The sequence below is a fragment of the Drosophila obscura genome, unplaced genomic scaffold (genome assembly GCF_018151105.1).
Source record: "Drosophila obscura isolate BZ-5 IFL unplaced genomic scaffold, ASM1815110v1 contig_73, whole genome shotgun sequence".
In the NCBI taxonomy this organism is placed as follows: domain Eukaryota; kingdom Metazoa; phylum Arthropoda; class Insecta; order Diptera; family Drosophilidae; genus Drosophila; species Drosophila obscura.
In genome coordinates this window covers 3,772,796-3,792,483 of record NW_024542865.1, presented here as the reverse complement: position 1 = coordinate 3,792,483, position 19,688 = coordinate 3,772,796, and the positions used below count along the sequence as shown (strand labels likewise).

General features: G+C 44.3%; 1 protein-coding gene across 5 annotated transcripts in view; it reads right to left on the bottom strand.

Annotated features, from left to right (window-relative positions):
- Positions 1 to 310: 310 nt before the first annotated feature.
- LOC111065375 (innexin shaking-B) overlaps positions 311 to 19,688 on the bottom strand; it is a 60,505-nt gene continuing 41,127 nt past the window's right edge. For 3 of the 5 annotated variants that reach the window (XM_022353506.2, XM_022353505.2, XM_022353508.2), the window contains 7 exons: positions 19,310 to 19,443; positions 19,046 to 19,235; positions 3,600 to 3,754; positions 3,146 to 3,210; positions 1,019 to 1,185; positions 760 to 938; positions 311 to 602 (listed from right to left, as the gene is read on the bottom strand). In XM_022353506.2, coding sequence (XP_022209198.1) covers positions 410 to 602; positions 760 to 938; positions 1,019 to 1,185; positions 3,146 to 3,210; positions 3,600 to 3,754; positions 19,046 to 19,235; positions 19,310 to 19,443 — 1,083 coding nt within the window. In that variant the 3' untranslated portion in view covers positions 311 to 409. Of the gene's footprint in view, positions 603 to 759; positions 939 to 1,018; positions 1,186 to 3,145; positions 3,211 to 3,599; positions 3,755 to 9,015; positions 9,968 to 13,744; positions 14,108 to 19,045; positions 19,236 to 19,309; positions 19,444 to 19,688 lie in introns of those variants that run through there. The other 2 variants (XM_022353510.2, XM_022353507.2) reach the window with 2 other exon arrangements.

The window sequence follows — 19,688 nt, the reverse complement described above, 5'->3', positions numbered from 1 at the left end:
CTATCGTTAGTTCCGTTCCGCGTTCCGCGTTCTGCTCCGTCCTGCTGCTCAGCTTCTTTTCTGGCTGATCCGATCTGATATCTGATGTGAGAGTTGAAATGTATGACTGCGTTTGCGACTGCGCTGACGATAGTTTTTTTGGTTGTATTTTTTGAAGATACGATTTTTTAAGTATTTTTTTTTTAATATATTTTTTGAACTTTTTTCATGAAGCGGCTGCTGCTGTGATCGTTGGTTGTACTTGCTGTGTGGCTGCTGCTGTGGGTGTTCTTTTTTTCTTGTGTGTTTTCTTGTGGTTTTTTTTGCAGTTGTTGTTTGTTTGTTTGTTTGTTTTTTTATTAGTTACTTTTGATGGTTTTTAGTTGGAGACGACAAATTGCATTTTGTATTGTTTCTAATACTCCCAATATCATGCATCCTGTATTTCACCTTTCAATCCAGGCACCCTGTGGTGTTGGTTATGTCCTAAACGATTCGCTAAGTCCTGTACAACATCACGAAATATAACTGTATCTATGTTTTCACCTAGTAAATACAACAAAAACCAATCGCCCATCTTCGAACGACGAACGATTATTTCAATAGCGTCACGACGCACTAACCTGGAATAGCAACAAGAAAAAAACAAACAAAGAAAAGAAAAGAAGAGAAGAGAAGAAAAGGGGAAATCATAAGTAAAGAAGAACGACACATCGACATATCCCCAATGGATATGGCTGGATATGTGGGTGGTGGGGGGGCCATACACGGTGCACTCACCTAAATCGCATACGAAATAAGTAGACCCTCATTCGAGGCGAGAATATAATAACCACCCTGTATATTAGCGTTAACATTGTGAGAAACGTTAATAAGATAAACCAAAACCAAAGGAAAATGTAAATCTTCTCATTAACAACATTTAATGGTAAAATGCAAATGGCGTCGTGTTTCTCCACCTGTAAAGATAGACAGAGATTACAATGCCAAACATTAATAGCCGCAAAATGGGGGGTCATAACCAATTTTCGCGACTCACCTCCCCACTTGAACCATATTTAAAAAATGTACATTTGGTCATTCTGGGAAAAATGTAAATCATAGGATCCATGCGGTCTTCTTGATCGGTCTCCATATAATCTATCACATCCAGGCCAAATGTCATAAATTCGCCATCGAAAAATCGATTCATAAGAAACATTTGACCTGCAAAGAAACACAAACAGAATTTAGATCCCATTCTTCTAACACTCTTCGTTCAGCTCAGTTCGGTTCAGTTTTAGCCATCGGACACGACCCCACCCAACCACCCAACCCATCCACCCGGCCCTCGGACTTTCTGGGTAATTGATGATTGGGGTTCATTGCTGCTGCTGCTGCTGCTGCCTCCGATTTTCACCCACCCGCCCCGTACGCATGTGGATGCTTTTGGGTGTTAATTCTCAGTGTTAACAATTTGTAAATTATGTGATCTGACGCGCTTGATTTCGATTTCGATTTCGATTGCGGCTGTGGTTTCGGCACGTGGTGCCAGAGGCCCCGACCACGAACCGGAGCGGAGCGAATCGTTCGGCTGATGGATCAGCGATTCTGAACGACTCGTAACTGAATCAATATACTTCAACTTTACGCTACCCCTGGCCATCCCCACTCCCGTGTATGCGGCTCAATTAATTACGAATGCAACGGATTTTTTGGGGGCAATGGCGATACATCAACTGTTCGATTTAATTGGGGGCCTATTCGCGGAAAGGTGGCTGCACTCGAGGGGAGTTCAATGCACAAACAACTCTCTGTGTGGCTTCTATGTGAATACTTATGTATTCGGAATTTAAATCGCAATCGAGAATTTACTGGCATAGCTTTGCCGGTCGAAGCAAAAGCATTGGAGAAATGTGTATTGGGAAAAACATTTTTAATTGCTCCATGCACTTGAGTGGCACATTTCGGGAATTTTAATGGCATTCTAAAATAAATACATTTTAGTTATTCGCAGCCATTCTTCAGTTGTGTATTTACCAGCAAGGAAAATGCTACCCAGCAGAAAATTTGCATCTGGCATTGAATTTGGGTTTCCTTGGGTTACCCCCACAGAGCTGTTCATGGGTGCTGCTGCCTGATACCCTATAAATTCCTCCCCTACTTGCTACTGTGGCTAATTGGCCAGCTAGAGTCCAACCCACCCTAGTCGTTTGTGGCTGATCCATCACGCTCTCTCATCCCATAGCCGTCACATCACAGACCAATTAGGCAGTGCGTCCGCGGCGGCCCCCTTGTCGATGGGCGATGTCAGCCATTTTGTGTGGCTTTCTGGGGATGTGGGAGGGGTATTTGGGCAGGGGGTAACCCGCATTATCCGCATTATTATTGTTTATTTCCCATGTTTTCTGACAGTTCATTATTTTGTCAGATTTCGAGGCGCTCCGTGAACAGTACGAAGTACGAAGAGGGGGGCAGAGCTCTGTGCACTGTATTTGTATTTGTGTTTATTTTGATTTGCGGTCAGTCGATAAAAATTCGTCATTGACTTTTTTTTTTTTTCGGCAGAATATCGAAATCGAAACGGTACAAGCGGCAGGGGGAGAGAGAGGGATAGCAGTCGGTCGCTGTAGTCTTAACCCCGAAAACATTTTGTTTACTAAAAGTTGCCATCGGGCATCGGGAATCGTGCATCGGGCACCTGGCATCCCCCCAAAACGAGATCAGATCAGGTCAAACGAGAGCAGTCAGATTCATTGGAACATCGTCACCCCATTCGGTAAGCTAATTAGTTCTGATTGTGAATGAGACAGAGACTGGACTGGTTCGGAGATCGGAGGCAGCCACACTCGGGCATGCTGTGGTGTGGCAACGGACAAACGAGAGAGCAGATTAGATCTGAATAAATCTACTCAATTTAGACATATGAGTAGGTCTAGGCAGATCAGTGGCGTGTGAATAGTTATAGTAGACAGATCAGAGGCATTGGAACATCCATCAGACACACACATTGGCGGACCCAATCAGATCTGGTCCAAAATAAGACAATAGATCAGATCTGAATGGGTCTAAGTAGTCGATCCCTCCAGTAGATCATCTCATCTCATCTGCATCCATCCATCCATCCATCCATCCAGTTCATTTCTGGTGCTGCTGTGGCTGCTGCTGCTGCACTGACACTACTCACCTATCACATTTATAAGGGCGAGCAGCTCACACACGTAATATCTGTACGCCCACCAATTGTGATATCTGTCGGTGGCGTGGGCGGGGCGGGGCGGGGCGGAAGAAACAAGGGTTAAACGATTAGACAATTAAAAGTGAATCAGAATGGATTTTTGTTGTTTTCTCAGTAATTAGTAAATAAATATATCCGAATGCCAAAATGTTGTTTAAGTTTCCTTTGTCTTTTGTATGCTGATTCACCCTCGAATCGGGCAGAATAATTTCCAGGAATTGAAACATTTAAATGGCAACGAAAGTGCTGATCAGGCGAAATGTCAGCAGATATATATTTGAATTTCGTGGAATTTAACAATCAACATTTAAATGCATTTAGCAAAAGAAAACTTGAGCAACATTTTTCCCGTTTAATTTTGTGTCTAAATAAATACATTTACAGCTTTTTGGTTGGTACTCACCTTAAATTTTCCCACAAATAATCTAAAAGTAATTTCTTTTTTTGTTTTTTCTCGGCTTCGGAACAAATGCCTATGTCTAAGTCCATGATGAGCGCATGAATCTTGCCACCCTCCCAAGATTTCCACAGCCATCTTGGTGTATAAAATAAGATTGCCTGCAAAAAAAAAAACACACACACACAGAGAGAGTGAGAGAAAGATATAAAACAAACGGAAGATATAGAAGATGTACGATGTATGTATATACACACATATTGCACACAAGTATGAACGTATGTACGTATGGGTGAGTGAGTGAGAATAGATCTGCAAAGGTGAGTTGCCCCGTGGGCGTGTTGTCGCATTGGAACTGTCGTAAAAACTAAAAATCCCCCTGACAAGTGACATTTGCCAGCTGTTGTGTGGGGAACGAAAGACGCGAGAGAGAGAGAGAAAGAGAGTGAGAGTGAGAGAGAGTTGGTTGGGGACCATAGTCCGCGTCCAGTTAAACAATGCCAAAGGCATTAGTTAGTCGCAGACGATGACCTTCCCTTTAGACTCTTTATTGTCTTTATTGTCTTTGCTAATTCCATTGCGTGCCCCCCCTATTTATAGGCATGTCAATTAGCCATGAGCCATTAAGAGCAGTCAGTTAGACAGGGGGGTTTACCTACCACAATATCAGGCCACATCACAACACCAGCAGCAGCAGCAGCAGCGAGACAACAGCCGATAGACAACAGCAGACATGCCGACAAGAATTCTTTCTTAATTATAAGTCCGTCCGTCCGTCCATCCGTCTGTCTGTCGTTTGGGGATCTAGCTTTTGTTTGTTCAACTGGGAAATGGATGCCCCCGACCCGATGACAAATTAATAATAACTTGTATCGTAAATTAGCCGCAGATTCGGAGATTCAGTGATCCCCGACTATTGCGTAAATTGTGTGTCTCTCTGTCTGTCTTCTGTTTGCTTTGGCACATCCCCATGTCGCCCAATCGCATTCACATCTGGGAGAGATCTTCTGCGCTGGCAGGTGGTAATCCCCCTGGATCTGTTTGTCTGGCCAGAGTCCATTCCATTCCATTCCTTTCGTCGGCAGCTTAGCGAGCCTTGGAGCATGAGAGGTGAGAGTTCAGTTTGTTTAGTGGGCGTCCGACTGGCGGGCAGCATTTGGCCAAAGCCTACAAAAATATCCCCGCATGACAGCAGCAGCAGGAGAGGTCTGTCCTGGCCTGGCCCCCGCCTTCCACTTTGCATTCATTTCCGCCTAATGGCGGGGAGCTGTGCTCCTTCACTTACGAGCCTGCGAACGGAATTGCAACAATAGAAAATTCCAAATTATTTGCCATTGTCGTTCGGCATTCGAACGGCATTCGGCGGGTCTAATTGGTTGGCAGGCACCAAACATCTGCGGCACTTTGCAGCGCTTCCCAATGACGGCATTGTATCGTGCCACTCACGCGCCCTGCCCCCGCTGCGCCTTGCCGGAAGTCAAATGATGCGTTTGATTTTCTTTGGCCTCCATCAACATATCATCGTTGCCTTTGCCATCATCTGCGTTTGCGTTTGCGTCTGGGATCATCAGGCGTCGTCTGCCCTTTTCGTACGTTTCGTTCGTTCGTTCTTCTGGGAAATTGCATTTCCCCGACGACAGACCGAACAAATTGAGGAAAAGAAAACGCCAGAGCAAAAGGGTGGCAGCCATATCCCTCGGCTTCGTCCTCGCGCCCTCTGCCGCCCATGTGCCCGTGCCCGTGCCCGTGCCCGTGTGCGTGTGTGGAAAGCAATTTGGCAAGCGTTCAAATTGCCATAAAAGCATCTCATAAATGCAACAGCACAGCGGCAGCAGTGCCAGCAGTGGCTGCAGATGCAACAGCCCACAATCAGAGCAAAAAAAACCAAAACGAAAAAAAATGCACAAGTCCAGAGAAAGTCCATGGCATAACAGAAGCCATTCCAGGCACAGTGGGTAACAGATTTGATTGCAAATATGCATATAATAATGGCAAAAAAGCAACAAATGTTATTTAATTGATGGAATTAAATTTATGCAATTTAAATATTTATTTATTGCATTAATTTGCACGAATTTTCGAGGGAAAAGACACCAAAAAAAAGGATACCAGAATAGATTGTGGATAAACAAAAGAAATGCTTTCCAATGATGCAAAAATGATTGCTCTCAGGAAGTGTCTCCTCTTTCCATGTGTCGTACATTTTACACATTTATGGAGCAAATATTTCTAATAGAGAAACTTCTCTAAAGGTAGATAATTTTTAATAATTTAATTTATTTATAGAGCAAATATTTCTAATAGAGAAACTTTCCTAAAGGTAAAGGAATATTTCTGCCAGATAATTATAATAATTTATAACAATTTAATTTATTTATAGAGCAAATCTCTCTGATACAGATACTCCCTTAAAGGTAAAGGTAGGGCCAGATAATTTATAATAATTTAATTTATTTTATTTATTTAAATTTATAATCTACAGATATTAAAAGTAGTCTAGAAATGATCAATTTCCTTGGTTTTTTTTTAGCACTATTTTTACAATCCTTGACCACTGTACCTGGCAATGACTGACGTGTCGAAGCAAACAAACAAACAAAAACATAAACGTCTAGGAAGTGTGTTTGATCCCGTCTGATTCGAGGCTGTCACTGCGTCTGCGCCGCCAACTGAACGAACTCCCCCAATTGAATGCAGGCATAGCTGCAGCCCCCTCCTGCCCCTCAACAGACCCCAGGGAGGGACAAAAATACACGCACATAAGTCAAATATAAACAGGCCGGGCTGGACCGACCCCCAACTCTGATGCTCAAATGGGACGACGTGCGTCTGACTTTATCCTCCATATGCCACCCCACCAATTTTGAAAGTTTCATTCCCGCTTGCTATATTGCCTTTGGATGGATGTGCCCGTTCCCGTTCCCATTCCCGTTGCCGTTCCCGATCGCAGTCCCATAGACATCCCCATTCCTGTTAGCATATCCATGGCTTTTTGTTTCAGCATTTCCCTGGCATCTGGCCAGAAATATTATTTCACTTTTATGTTTGTCTGCGCCTTTTCAATAAATATCTAGACGTACCGTCCCGTACCGTCCCATCCCGTCCCGGCAAGCAGCAGAAACAGAAGGCAGTAAGCAGCAGCAGGCAGGCAGGCTGGCAGTCAGGCAGGCGGGAGGGCAGGCAGCCAGGCAGGAGGAGGCGCTGGCATCGTGGAGGAGAAATGCCAATTTTTGACATATCTGAGGGAAAATGCCTGATCGATGGGCATGGGATCGGTTCGGTTCGATTCGGATTGGATCGAAATGTATGGGGAATGGAAATTGATGGCTAAGGCTTTTACATTTTATGGCTGCATTGTCCAACTTAATGATGGATCTGGCCATTAGCTGATCGATGCTCATCCACAGGTCCACCCACTGCTATCGCGCTCCGCCCCCCCCCCAATTCGATCCTCTGGCACGATAATTGATCCAGGTGCTCTCTGGCATCGTTTCTACATACAATACATACACACATACATATGTACATATATGATGATTGTTTCATATGATTAAATCATATGAGGTGTTCTCCCTCTGCTCCCCTCCTTCAGTGATCGACGATCGGCGGCATTTTTTATTCGTTTTTGTTATAAATAAATTGCATGTGAACAGAGCAGAGCAGAGCAGAGCGGAGCAGGGCAGGGCAACAGAGAAAATTAGGGCTAGGGGGGAATTGTGTAAATTATAGAAACGCGTCTACGCGTCATTAAGCAGGGAGAATACCATAATAAATGTATTTATAGGAATTTGGGTGACTAGAACGTCTCTATAATCGCTCTGTGACACTAACCGAGAAACGTAGCCGCCACCCCGCCCGCCCGCTCCACACTCCACCATACTCCCCACCAACCCCATGAGGGCGGGGCAGGGGGGGAACACGCTCGACAAAGTGTGATAAAAATATACATTTAATATTTGTACATTGTTAGCGGGAAGATATATTGTGTAATCGTCGCACAGCACAGCACAGGCAGCACAGGCAGCATGGCATCGCATCAACATACATACATATTTACATGTGTATATGTATATTTTCCATCTATATATACACGTACCCAAGCCACGTACCCATAGATGCCATATGGGCTGAAGCGACGTCACCGTTGTCGGACGATGGGAATGGGAATGGGAATGGCTAAAATGGCATCCATGACACAATCAATCTCCTTTAAGCGGTGCCAGCAATTAGCGATGACAGTTTTGGGCATACAAGAGCACATGGGACAGGTGCAAAAGGGGTGGGGAGTGTTTGCTAGAGGAGAGGGAACAGGCAGCGACTAAGAATCCCGAAGCTTATTTAATTAATTATTAATTATTTATTATTATTAAATTGTGATAGTGGATAAATGTCATAAGTCGCGCTTTGATGGAACAACAAAAAGAATATTAATGGAAAAGAATAAAACAATTATTTCCTGCCAAATAAAAGCCCAACATTGGAACTCGTTTCTCGTGCTGCTCGTAAATTCTCTTAGAATTCTCTTTTTCAATAGCGTTTCTTTCTGTAGAAGGGCTGTTGCTGCTGTTCATATTGGCCATCGATATTCAATAAATTAATGGACATTCATCTCTCTCACTTGCCTCCTTGCGGCAGCATCTACATACGTCACGGCCTCGGCACTATCATGGGGTTCCATGCTGATGCTGATGCTGATGTTGATGCTGATGCTGATGTGGATGCTGTTGCCGTTGGCCTTGTGCTTCTGTCTGCCCCAAGTGAGATGTTCGGCAACAATAACAAAAATGAAAATACAATACTTAAACATTTTCGTTTGGCCCACAAAATTGTTTGGCCGTTTCAAAAGGCCAAAACCGCAAAACACACAAGAAAAAAAGTGGAACAAATATTTGGAAATTGAAATGTTGTATTGAAAAGAAATACGTATCCATGTGTGGGAGCAAATACATATATATATTTGTATATATATCTATGGGTATATATATAGATACAACTCAATGGGTCGCTCTCAGTGAAAAATCGCTTAATTACTTAATCCATCAAATCATTCAACGCCCCAAATAACTGTACCCTGATTTGTGGCACCGCGAGGCAAGTGGTTCGGCGCGCAGGCGCACGCGCAGCCTGTGCTAGAGACTCTTGTGCATTAATTATCGCATCGTTGAGGCATATTTTCTATTCAACTAATAAATATATTAAATTGTTAATTAATGAGCATTTCTTACAGACATTTTACAGACATATTTAGCTGGCTTTTAGCTGAAGTTAAATTAATTATTTGAAGCCATTTTTGTGGCTGCTTAAAATTACTGCTAAAAGCATCTCCTATTAGCTGACTTATTAGACTTTCTATGAGTAGCTGGATAAGCTCGTGTTACCTTTGACTGAAGTGAACCCAAAAAAGCCCAAAACGTTTGCTCACCTGAAAGAATAGGCAAAAGCACACCCACTGATAGTATTTGTAGTGCTTTTTATCGGATGCATCGCCATCGGAGTTGCCAATGCCCGGATAGGGCACGGAGATGCCCTGCTTTTTGAGGAACAGACTCTTGAGCGTATACGTGGACTGGATCCAGCAGTAGGTGTTGAGCACATCCTCTGGAATATCTTTGGTGTGTACACAATCGATGGGGTTGCCCACATACTGGCGTGTGGTTATAATTAGCGAGAATGACATCAGAATCATCACAGATATTGAGTAGTGCAGGCGGAATACTATCGAATCGGTTTTAACGTGACTGACCTTTACAAGGTTTTTCAATCCACGAAATATATCTAACATGGTTTGTGGGGGGCAGGCTAGCGATCGCGGATTGTTCTCACTCTCCTCTCGCTACGCTTCGCTTTGATTTGCTTTGCTTACGCTTACGCTTTGCTTACGCTTACGCTTCTCTTGATGCTCCTTTTTTGCTGCTCTGCTCTGGATTCGATATCAGAGTATCGCTATCGTTGTTATCGTTTGCGTTTGCGTCTTGCTATCGACTGGCTGTGCACTGTGTTTCTGGCTTGTGTTCTTTCTCTTTCGCGGCAGGCCCATTATCGGCTCAGCAGCTGAGATCCAGGTCCGAGTCGCTGTGGCTGTGGCACTTGATAGCGATATCGATCCACTACTAGCATCCAAAGTAGCAGCTCCAGCCGTGTCTGATTCGAGCCGGAACCGATAGTGGAACTGGTACTGCAACTGGTACTGCAACTGCAACTGAAACTGTTCGGTCGGAGACGTGTTCGTTATGCGCTTCACTGTCACAGAACTGAGCATCTTTGGATCCGATCCGTTCCGTTTGCCTTTTCCTGTTATCCGTTCAGCCTCCTCCTCCGTTTGGCCCTGATATCAGTTTAAATTTTCTGCTTATCTCGATTCTCGTCAGCATCAACTGCACCAGAAAAATTTGGGTGGTTAACAATGGGGAAAAGGGGCAAACGGATTAACCCCCCTTCCCGCCCTGTTGGGCGTGGCGCGCACATTTTTCCATATTTTCACAAAATCTTTCACCTATTAATATTATTGGGCAAAAGCAAAGTGTAAACCGATTTCGCAGACGTTTCTTTTACTGCCACATTTAGCCTGGGATTTTGCCGGGATGGGCCAATATATATATATATATATATGTATTTTTTTTTTTTATGCTCGGACAGCATTGAAATTTCGTAAGAGAACAAAACAAATAAAAACACGCTTGGAGCATATAAATAAAATGTGGCATTAAATGGCCCCTGCCTCATGCCCCATGCCCCATGCCTAGTGCCCCCTTGCGTGCCCCTACCCCACCCCACCCCAATGCCACATATGTTAATAAACTTATGCTGACTGACGTAGAGGCGAAAAATACTCGAAATACACGTACAACAACAACAGAAAGTTGGAGCAGGAGAACGAACAGTTTCCAAATGAACTGTAAATTTTAAAATTGCAATGTTTATAAACAAATTTCCCCGCCGAGTTGCCGATAATAAAATGGAGGAAAGAAAAAAAAAAAAAACGAAAAACGAAAACGAAAACCATCATCGAAAGCGAAAAGAAAAATCGAGGAAACATGAAGGAAGTCTGTCCTCAGGGGCCGAAGCATCTAATACACTTTCCAATGGAACGATATGATCGCTCCCTTCGAACTTGCATAGTAATTTTGTGTAATGCAAAACAAAGGGACGCAGACGTGGACCTTCTCCCAACTGAGCTACAGAATATACTCGTATTCAGATACATTTTCTTCTATGGGGTTGCAAACGTCTGCTCAAAAGCACAAAATCCTCTGCAAATAGTAGGGCAACATTAAGTCGAAGATGGTGAAGAAGCTGGCCAAAAATTGCGTATACGCAAACGTTGCCCCTAGCAGTCAGCGAGAGTCAAAGGCGAAGGCTGACCAGCAGCACCAGCAGCAGCAGCAGCAGAAGCACCAAAAAGATCTCACTGCTTCGCGGGCCAAGGCAAGAAAAAATCGTTAATCTATTTCGTAATCCAGACCGGTCTCAGATTTGTTTATAAAAAACATACACACATACACGCGGAGTACGCTGAATACTATTCCCCATGCCTCTGCCCCCCCTGCCCGTGCCCGTGCCTCTGCCTTCCTGCCTGCACTTGACATTTCAACGAAAATATTTGGTTGTTCGGCATTGTGAAATATGCCAGGCATGCTCTAGAGATAATAGCCCCCGAACAAGCGGGCAAGCGATGCATTCTAGAGGATGGGGCGGAGTGGATAGGGGGAAAAACCCAGAAAACTTTTCATTTGTTTTCCCAGCGCGTGCCCCGAGTAAGACCACACACACAAACAAACAAACACACACACCTCATACTCCTCACCCCATACCACCCCACCCCACCGATCCCATCCCATCCGATCCCTGGCTAATTTTATAATTTTGTTGTTGTCTATAATTATTCTGTGGGATTTTTTTTGTGTGTTGACAAAATATTAAAATAAAATCAGGAGAAAGTTAAGCAAAGAGATGGAGATCGAGCATCATCTGCTGCTGCTGGGGATGCTGTTGGGAGGAAATGACTAATTGGGTTTTCCTCGCCGGGCAATGAGCAATGGAACAATAAACCCACAAGACATACACACGGAAATACCACAATGAAAATCACCCAAGCTGATGGCTGGCAAAAAAAAAAAATCAGTAAAAGTTCAGCGGGGATCGAGGGGGAGCGTGCAGCAATTTAACAACAATTTGAATGTTGCTCAAATCCAAATCGAATTCGAATTCGAATTCACTTTCCAATGCAGGCAGACCGGTACGTATTGCGGCTAACAAAAACATTCTCCCCTTTCCAGAAACGATCAAAAGAGGCCACAACACACTTTGAAGTCCCTGCTGGCAACCGCCCCCCCCCAAAAAAAGGGGGAATCAAAATCAAAATTTCCAAGATCCCGACCCAAACCAAATCAAATTCAATTTAATTTCAATATTTTCAGAGTCAATAGCGCAAGGAACTCAAATGTTCAATTCACTTTTGATAGTAAAAGATCTTCGGCTTGTTATTTGTTTCATCTCCACATGAAGTTGTCATTGCAAAAGTATTACAAAATATATTTCCAAATTAATGAATATTTAATATATTGAGCTGAAGGGATCGTGCACTGATGGGCCAAGAGATCAATAGGAAATCCCCATTTCATGGTTGCACATTCTGCGGTGAGGTGACTTAAAAGTTGCCCAACTCACAAAATGCTAGCATTCTTTGGTTATTTATTCAGATAAATATGGCTGAAATGCTGTAGAAAGAAGAATCCCCTAAGACTTTGGGATCAATCAATATTGGAGGGCTTTACTATTTGTGATTTAAATAGCTTTAGTCTACAAGCTGACAAAGCTGGCCTAGAAGGCCGAAGATTTCTGAAGATTAAATGATGTAAATTTCCCAACCGAATCGAACATAAGAAGCATCCGCTAAGATCCGGATATATTATCCATTCTTCCAAAAATTAAAAATATAAAACTCTTTCCAGTTACTGAATCCCATATCTATGGGCATTCAATCCATAAATTCAGGTAAATTATTCCAATTCTTTTCATTCAGTTCATTCACACTGTTACCTCCAGTTTCTCCATTCAGTTATTTGATTAAGATATTTCCCATCAATCGTTTCCATTTATTGATCCATTAGGATCGCTTTCACTCAACTCTGCTTCTGTGCTTCGCCCTTCATCTCCTTGGGAAGCACAAATAAATGAATAAATAAATAAATGGAAAGTGGAGGGAAAGAAGAAAATAGAAAATAGAGCGGGAACGAAACACTCGCGATGCTACTACAAACAAGGGGGAATAAAACTTAATATTTCATTCCAAACAATGTGTGAATGATATAAAACTACGAAAATCTCTGTTCGTTTTTTTGGCAGAGACGCCGACCGAGACGCCAACGGGCAACGGCCAACGGGCCAACGGGCTGAGCGTTGTATAAAATATAAAAATAAAATGAAAAATTAAAATTCGTGTACGTAAAAACACGATTCTTTTTTCCGCATTTTCTGCGTTTTCGTATTTCTTTGGAGAGGAAAACACACAAACACACAGAGAGAGAGAGAGAGAGAGACTCGTGAGTTGTGGGCTGTGAGGAGGATGTAGTAGGCGTGGCCAGGTCTAGGACCGTGTGATGATTGCGGGTGATTGAACAGTCAGAAATGTTCAGTCCTCCCCCCGCCACCGTTCCATCCATTAATATTTTGCAAATTTTAATTGTACAATTTTCTCAGATGTGTTGCTGCCCTGTCAGAACGGATCGGATCGGATCGGATCGTATTCGTTTCGGTTCGGTTTCTTTCGTGCCTCTTCTGAGTACTGAACACATGGCCCCCGGGGAGGGTGGGCAGCAGGCAGTGCCATTCGACTGGGGTTCGCTTTTAGTTTATTTACTTTGTAAAAGTTAATTATGATGAAGCGGTGGCCACATATACACCTACAGTTGTGTGCATAAATATATACATAGATGCTATTTTGCATTCACATATAAATACTGAGCGAGCGTATGAATTCGGTTTGTGGGCATGTGGCTGGGGCATTAAATTAAACAAAAATCGCATTCGCTGCCCTCTTGAATGCAGTGCACTCTGATCGAATCGGACTGATCTTCTGTGGCGTGGCTATTGATTATGTGAAAATATGGAAAAACACTTGCACTGAGGCCGCACGATGGCGGGGCCCTTACGGTTTCACTTGTTCTGTGTGTTGGCTATTGTTGGTGGGTATCGCGCGGGACAGGCGCGTGTCACGTGTCCGACATGGTCGAGCACTCCCTCATCCGTACTCCGGGACTGCTGCTGCTCACATCTTTCGTTACAACACAGGCACAAAAAAATAAATAAAAAACAGTTTTGTTTTCCACTCGTTCAAGGGGAAACTCTCTATGATCCCGGATCAAATTATGACTTGAATGCCTGCCTATCGGGGGGGGGGTGCTGCCTATATTCCCGACAACCGTTTCGTTTCTTTCGGCTGGTTTTTAAATTTGTTTGGAGATCAACGGAGAAAGCAGGCAGTCGCGTAGCCGTAGCCGTAGCTGGAGACGGAGACGGAGCAGCAACGGTGAACGGTGAACGGTGGGAGCAGAACAGGAGGAACAGGAGAGACGCGCGCGTGTTCACTTTGCCAACGCAACAGACACTGGCGGGCAGCCGGCAAGAAGCCAGGCCCGCGACCATGGAACAGGCCTGGCCAGGCCAGAACCGAGCAGAGCAGAGCAGAGAGCGAACAGATAGATAGAGAGAGAGAGAGAGAGAGCACACACTTCTGCAGAGATCTCGGCGCTGCCAACAAATTTTGTTGTTTTTTCTTTTTTTTTGGGCAGCACAGCGTCGCAGCAGAAGTGGCAGCCAGCAGCAGCAGCAGCCAGCAGCAGCAGTTCCTCCCATTCTCTCTGGCGTTGGGGCCTGCTCTGTCTCGCTGCTCGCTCGCTCGCTTGCTTGCTGCCCCACTCGCTCGCGAGACACACGCACACTTCCGGTGGGCGGGGGGTGTTGGGGGAGCTCTGTGCTGCCACTCCACGGCTGCATTCGGCGGCCGTAAACAACAATGGACGTGGCTGGCGAGACGCTCGCGCTTGCTGTGTGGCAGTTGCAACAATCTGTGGCCAGCCCCAAAAGAGCACCAACAATGGGCCCAGTTCCAGTACAGTACTAGTGCCCCATCCCTCCCCCCCCAACCACATTCCCATCTCTATGCCACTCCAGCAGCAGCAGCGGCAGCGGCAGCGGCAGCATAACCCATCAGTATGGGACTTCGGCCTCATCAAAACATTGCTTGGGCCCAAGGCACAGTGGCACAGATCAATAGGGAAGAAGCTAAACAAATATGATCAAATAATGGAACAAATAAGAGAAAAGAGAAGAAAATAATTCTCATATCGAATTAATGGCAGAGGGAAAGCATTCCCAATAGAAATAAATAATACTATTTATTCATAGAGGATTTCCCCAAATCAATTGCCGTGCAACTCTTTTGCTCACATCCAGAAACCAATGGGCCACGTGCCAATGTGCATTTGGGCAAACTATTTACATACTCGGCATTTATTTCTCGCACGCTCACGAGCGTCGAAGAAGCCACGAAGCGGCGACAACGACAACGACAAGAGCAGCCCGACCAAGACCCGATACCCAATGATTTGAAGCGACAACAGACTGAACGGACAACAGCTGAAGAAGGAGTCGGCAGCCAGCCACAGAGAAGTAGTTGGAGGAGCTGAGGCTGGACCTGCAGCTGGAACTGGAACTGAAACTGGAACTGGAGGATGACTTGGAGCAGAGTAAATGAAATGGACAGCATACGCGGTGGGTGTGGAGTGGCGTGACGTGGCGTGACGTGGCGTGGCGCAGGGCTTCCGCCCACTTGTATTGTTGTGCCAGTATGTGGCTGCTTGGCGCGTTGTTATTTGTGCGATTTCCGCTCATTATTGCTGCAATCAGGCAGACAGAGCTCTTTGTCCTGTCCAGGACATGAGCCATTGGACATGTAACATTGGACATGCAACATGCGACATGGCAGTATGGAGATGGAATTTATGCGTATTTTGATTTTGCGCCTAGACATCATGCGGGGCATATCAATTGGAGTTTTATGGCGGGCATTGTCACAGCTGGAGTTATGGAAATAAAAACTGTCTGTCTGTCTGTCTGTCTGCCATATCCGTTTGCCGATTTGATTAAGTTGTCAGCGGCATCTCCAGCTCTAACTCCCTCAATCTGCATGATGTACAGCTGCCGCCCGCAGACACCACACAATGGCAGTGGCAGCTGGGACGGGGTAGCGGGGAAAATGCTCAATTTGAGTATGGCAAATGGAGGATAGCCATCAAAATTCAATTGGTTTGAGGCACTACGTGAGACGCCTAGCATAGTCTTCGCCTTCGTCGTCGTCGTCGTTGTCGTCGTCGTCTTGAGACAATGGCCGAGCAGATCCCTCTGCATAATTCGGCCATTAAGAGATGTTTTCTTGGCCCTGGCTTAGAGCAGACAGTCGCTATTGCTGTCGCTGTTTCTTTTTTGCCATTTCTGCTGCTGGCTGAGACAATGTCCGGAAAGGCCTTGCCTCATTAATGCACACTGTAAACATTACCCGGATATGACAGTCGAATAGACAGACGAATAAAACAAAATGCATGGGCCCAGCGCCAAATGTTGCATTAAAATCCGAGAGCAAGACACCACAGAATGAAAAGGGTCCAAGGTACAGCCCCAGCCCAGTGTACAAAAGCATTTCAATTAGTCACGGGTCTCCCCCTCCTTCTCCTCCTCTCGAGTAGCCTCCAATGTGTAGCCTTCGATCTGCACTTAAAGCTAAAGCCAAACTTAAGCCTCATTTGAAGACACTTCAGCGAGAAGTTTGACAGTGAAAAATGCGTATTTAAATTGAGAATTCTCAGAGGGAAAATCAATTGCTAAATTTCGTAGTTTCTGTAATAGAGGAAGCGTCCAACAAGAGTCTGCCTGCCACTCGTAAAGCATCCCTCGCTGGCAAGTCTTTCGAGTTTCTTGGTTTATTAGACAAAATTCTGTGATCTACCGCAGAGGGCAGTAATTTTGTCACTTTAATGTAGTTTCATGTTGCAGACCCAACCGACAAAAAAGAAAAGAGAAAACACTTTGATGAACTAGTTGGTGGTGGCATGTTGCCGTTGTTGTTCTTGTTGTTGTTGTTGTTGTTCTGGGCCACTGCCACCCACCGTCCATCGGCACCTCTGCCTCGTTATGATTTTATGATCCGACCGAAGGAACCGCACACGCAGATTTTATGAGCGATGTCAAATGGTTGCGTCAGTTCTTGTTGCGATCGAAAAGAAATATGATTTGTAAAATTGTATATCACACAAATTTAACGAGACGCCGCGGCTCATGGGCATGGGCATGGACATGGGCATGGGTATGGGCTCATTGGGTATTCCCCAGGGGACCCACACATGGGGATGGGATGATGGCCACACTCAGAACATAAATTATAATTTTTTCAGCACCCTCAAACGCCGCGGGATAGCAGCGTAAATAAATAAAATTAATCGAAATAACAGGCAAACACTGCGCATAAAATTGATAAAAGACGTTCGCATTAAGGAGAAACCTGCCAGAATCCCAGAGAAAACGCAGAACCGCTTGCCATCCAATCAATTGGGAGCCATAGGCATTGCCCGATCCCATCGGTGAGGTTTAAACGGGGTCAAGCGATTGCATTCCCATTCCTCCCATGCCTTCGTATTCCCCCCGGTTTCTTCTTTTTTTTTTTTTGGTTTTTTTTAACAAAAATAGCGCAGACAACGGCATCGAAAATATAATAACAGCCAGAGAGACGGGGCGCGACGGAGAACTGGAGAAAGAGTCCAAAAATAGTTGCCCACACTTCTCTGGATTTGGTGCTCCGGATGCTGCACATGGAACATCATCATTATGCACAAAAATGCAGCCCAGAGCAGGAGTTGGGCGTCGGTGGAGCAGTGTGTTGTGCTCGGTGTGGTATGGGAGGTACTGCTACTGGTTGCTGTGGCAACTGCAGCGTCTGTGTCGCATTAATCTATCATCGTCATCATCGTCATCAGCCGCAGAATTTTATGATGGCAAACAAAAGGCCGCGACAACGCCTAGCACCGTGCGAAAGGTCATTGTTGATGATGACAAAACGCGATTCCCATGCGGTTGGCTAGACGGCGGCTCACACAACCCCACACACACACACACACACACACACAGACACACACAGACACCCCTCATCCGCATCCTCCATTCATGGCTCAGCTGCAAAAAACCCCAGTTTCCCCAGTAAGCAATGCAGATCTCACTGCGAGCGTAATTCGAATAGATATTTAAAAGGTAAAAATGTTGAGGCATTAATTAATAAATTAATTAATTTATAAATGAAATATATGTATATTAATAACAGATATAAGTTGTTCCTTAAAATTAATGAACTTATTTAAATCGAAATTCGATTATAATCACTCAAAAAAAGCCCAACAAACTATTCGGTTTTCAGTTTTAGTTTTCTCAAATATGCTGCGAAACAATATCAGAGCTTGTAGCTGGCATGAAAGCAAAGGCACAAAAGATTTGCATTGTTATTGGCTGGGGGGTAGATGGGGCGTGGGATCTGTAAAAAGTAAAATGTTGTAGTTGTACAAACAGGGGGCTAAGTGACCCCCACACTTCAAGAGATCAGCTGTCAAGCATGTTGCACAGCTTGAGCACTGCTTGATAAGCGCGTTTGACGGAGTGGGAGAGGGTGAGGGAGAACCGATTTGCAGAGCTTTAGCTGCGTTTTTACAGCAGCTGCAGCTGGCACTTGGACAAACATTGCCAGTTCCTGGGGGTACCGCCTCTTATCAGGACTCCACACTGACTTTTCTTTCTTTTGCAAAGAAAGAATCCCTTTCATTGGGGCATGAGCATTCCCCCTGCCAGCCTATTATTTAGGGAATATTATATAACGAATTGTTCAGAATATGTTAGTGTTCCCATGCTTTGTTCTGTTCTTTGCTTTCTTCATTTCTTTCTTCATATATTTTTCATTGTTTCCTTACTCATTGGCGACATGTGTGGAAGATCTGGCTAACCTTCGTCGTGGGTCGTAGTCGGACCACACCTACATCCGAGTAGATCCATCACATGAAATAATCATCGACAAAGCGAGCTTCGTTTTGTACGAGAGTAATTTATAGATTGACACGGACCCAAAAAATAATCCCCAAAATCATCAGCTGTTAGCTTTTTACCGTTAATTCGAAATAAACAGCAAAGTTCACAATCCAAATGTTCAAACAACCCAAAAGCTTTCAAAGCTTCCACAGATAGATAGTGCACAAAATATGCCAGACAAAAGTTCGCGGCAAAGCACAAAGCTTAAAGCAGCTTTTAGACAGTTCCAAAGCCACGGGGAAAGCATTTCCAGTGAAAGCTGAATGCTTTGAAGCTTTTAGCGTTATGAGTAAGAGAGAAAGAAAAAATAAATTTGGATGATATTAACTTACCTGAAAAAATAGTGTAAACGCTACCCATTGATAATATTTTGTGTGCTTTATTGTTAGAGGGCCACGCCCCTGTGAATTGTGAACTCCGGGAAAAGGCACCTCGGAACCTTGCTTCTTCATAAACGCATCGACCACTGTATACGTTGAGTGTATCCAACAATATGTGTTGAGAACATCTTCGGGAATGTCTCTGTGTGCCAAAAATGAATAAATATACATATTAGAGTGGATTGATTAAAGGATATTCGGCTGATTCAGACTCACCTTGTGTGTACACAGTCTATGGGATTTCCTACGTACTGCCGCGTCGTCACAGCAATCGAGAATGTGATCAGTAATATAACCGTTGCGTTGGTGTGCAGGCGAAAAACAGGTGAATCGATTTTGACATGAGACACCTGTTATCGAGCCATCGTTATCGATATCGCAGAGTTGTGTTTTATGTTGTGTGTGAATTGATTTTTGGTTTATATTTTTATTTTTTTTTGTGGTTTGGTTTGGTTTGGATTGGGCGAAGAGAAAGAACATTATTATTGACGGTCGTGACAGTGGCTCAAGTAAATCGATCGAAAGTAAAAACGAAACGAAAAAAATCAAACTGATGATGAGAAACTTTTCTGGAACGCAAAACTTTTGCTATGTC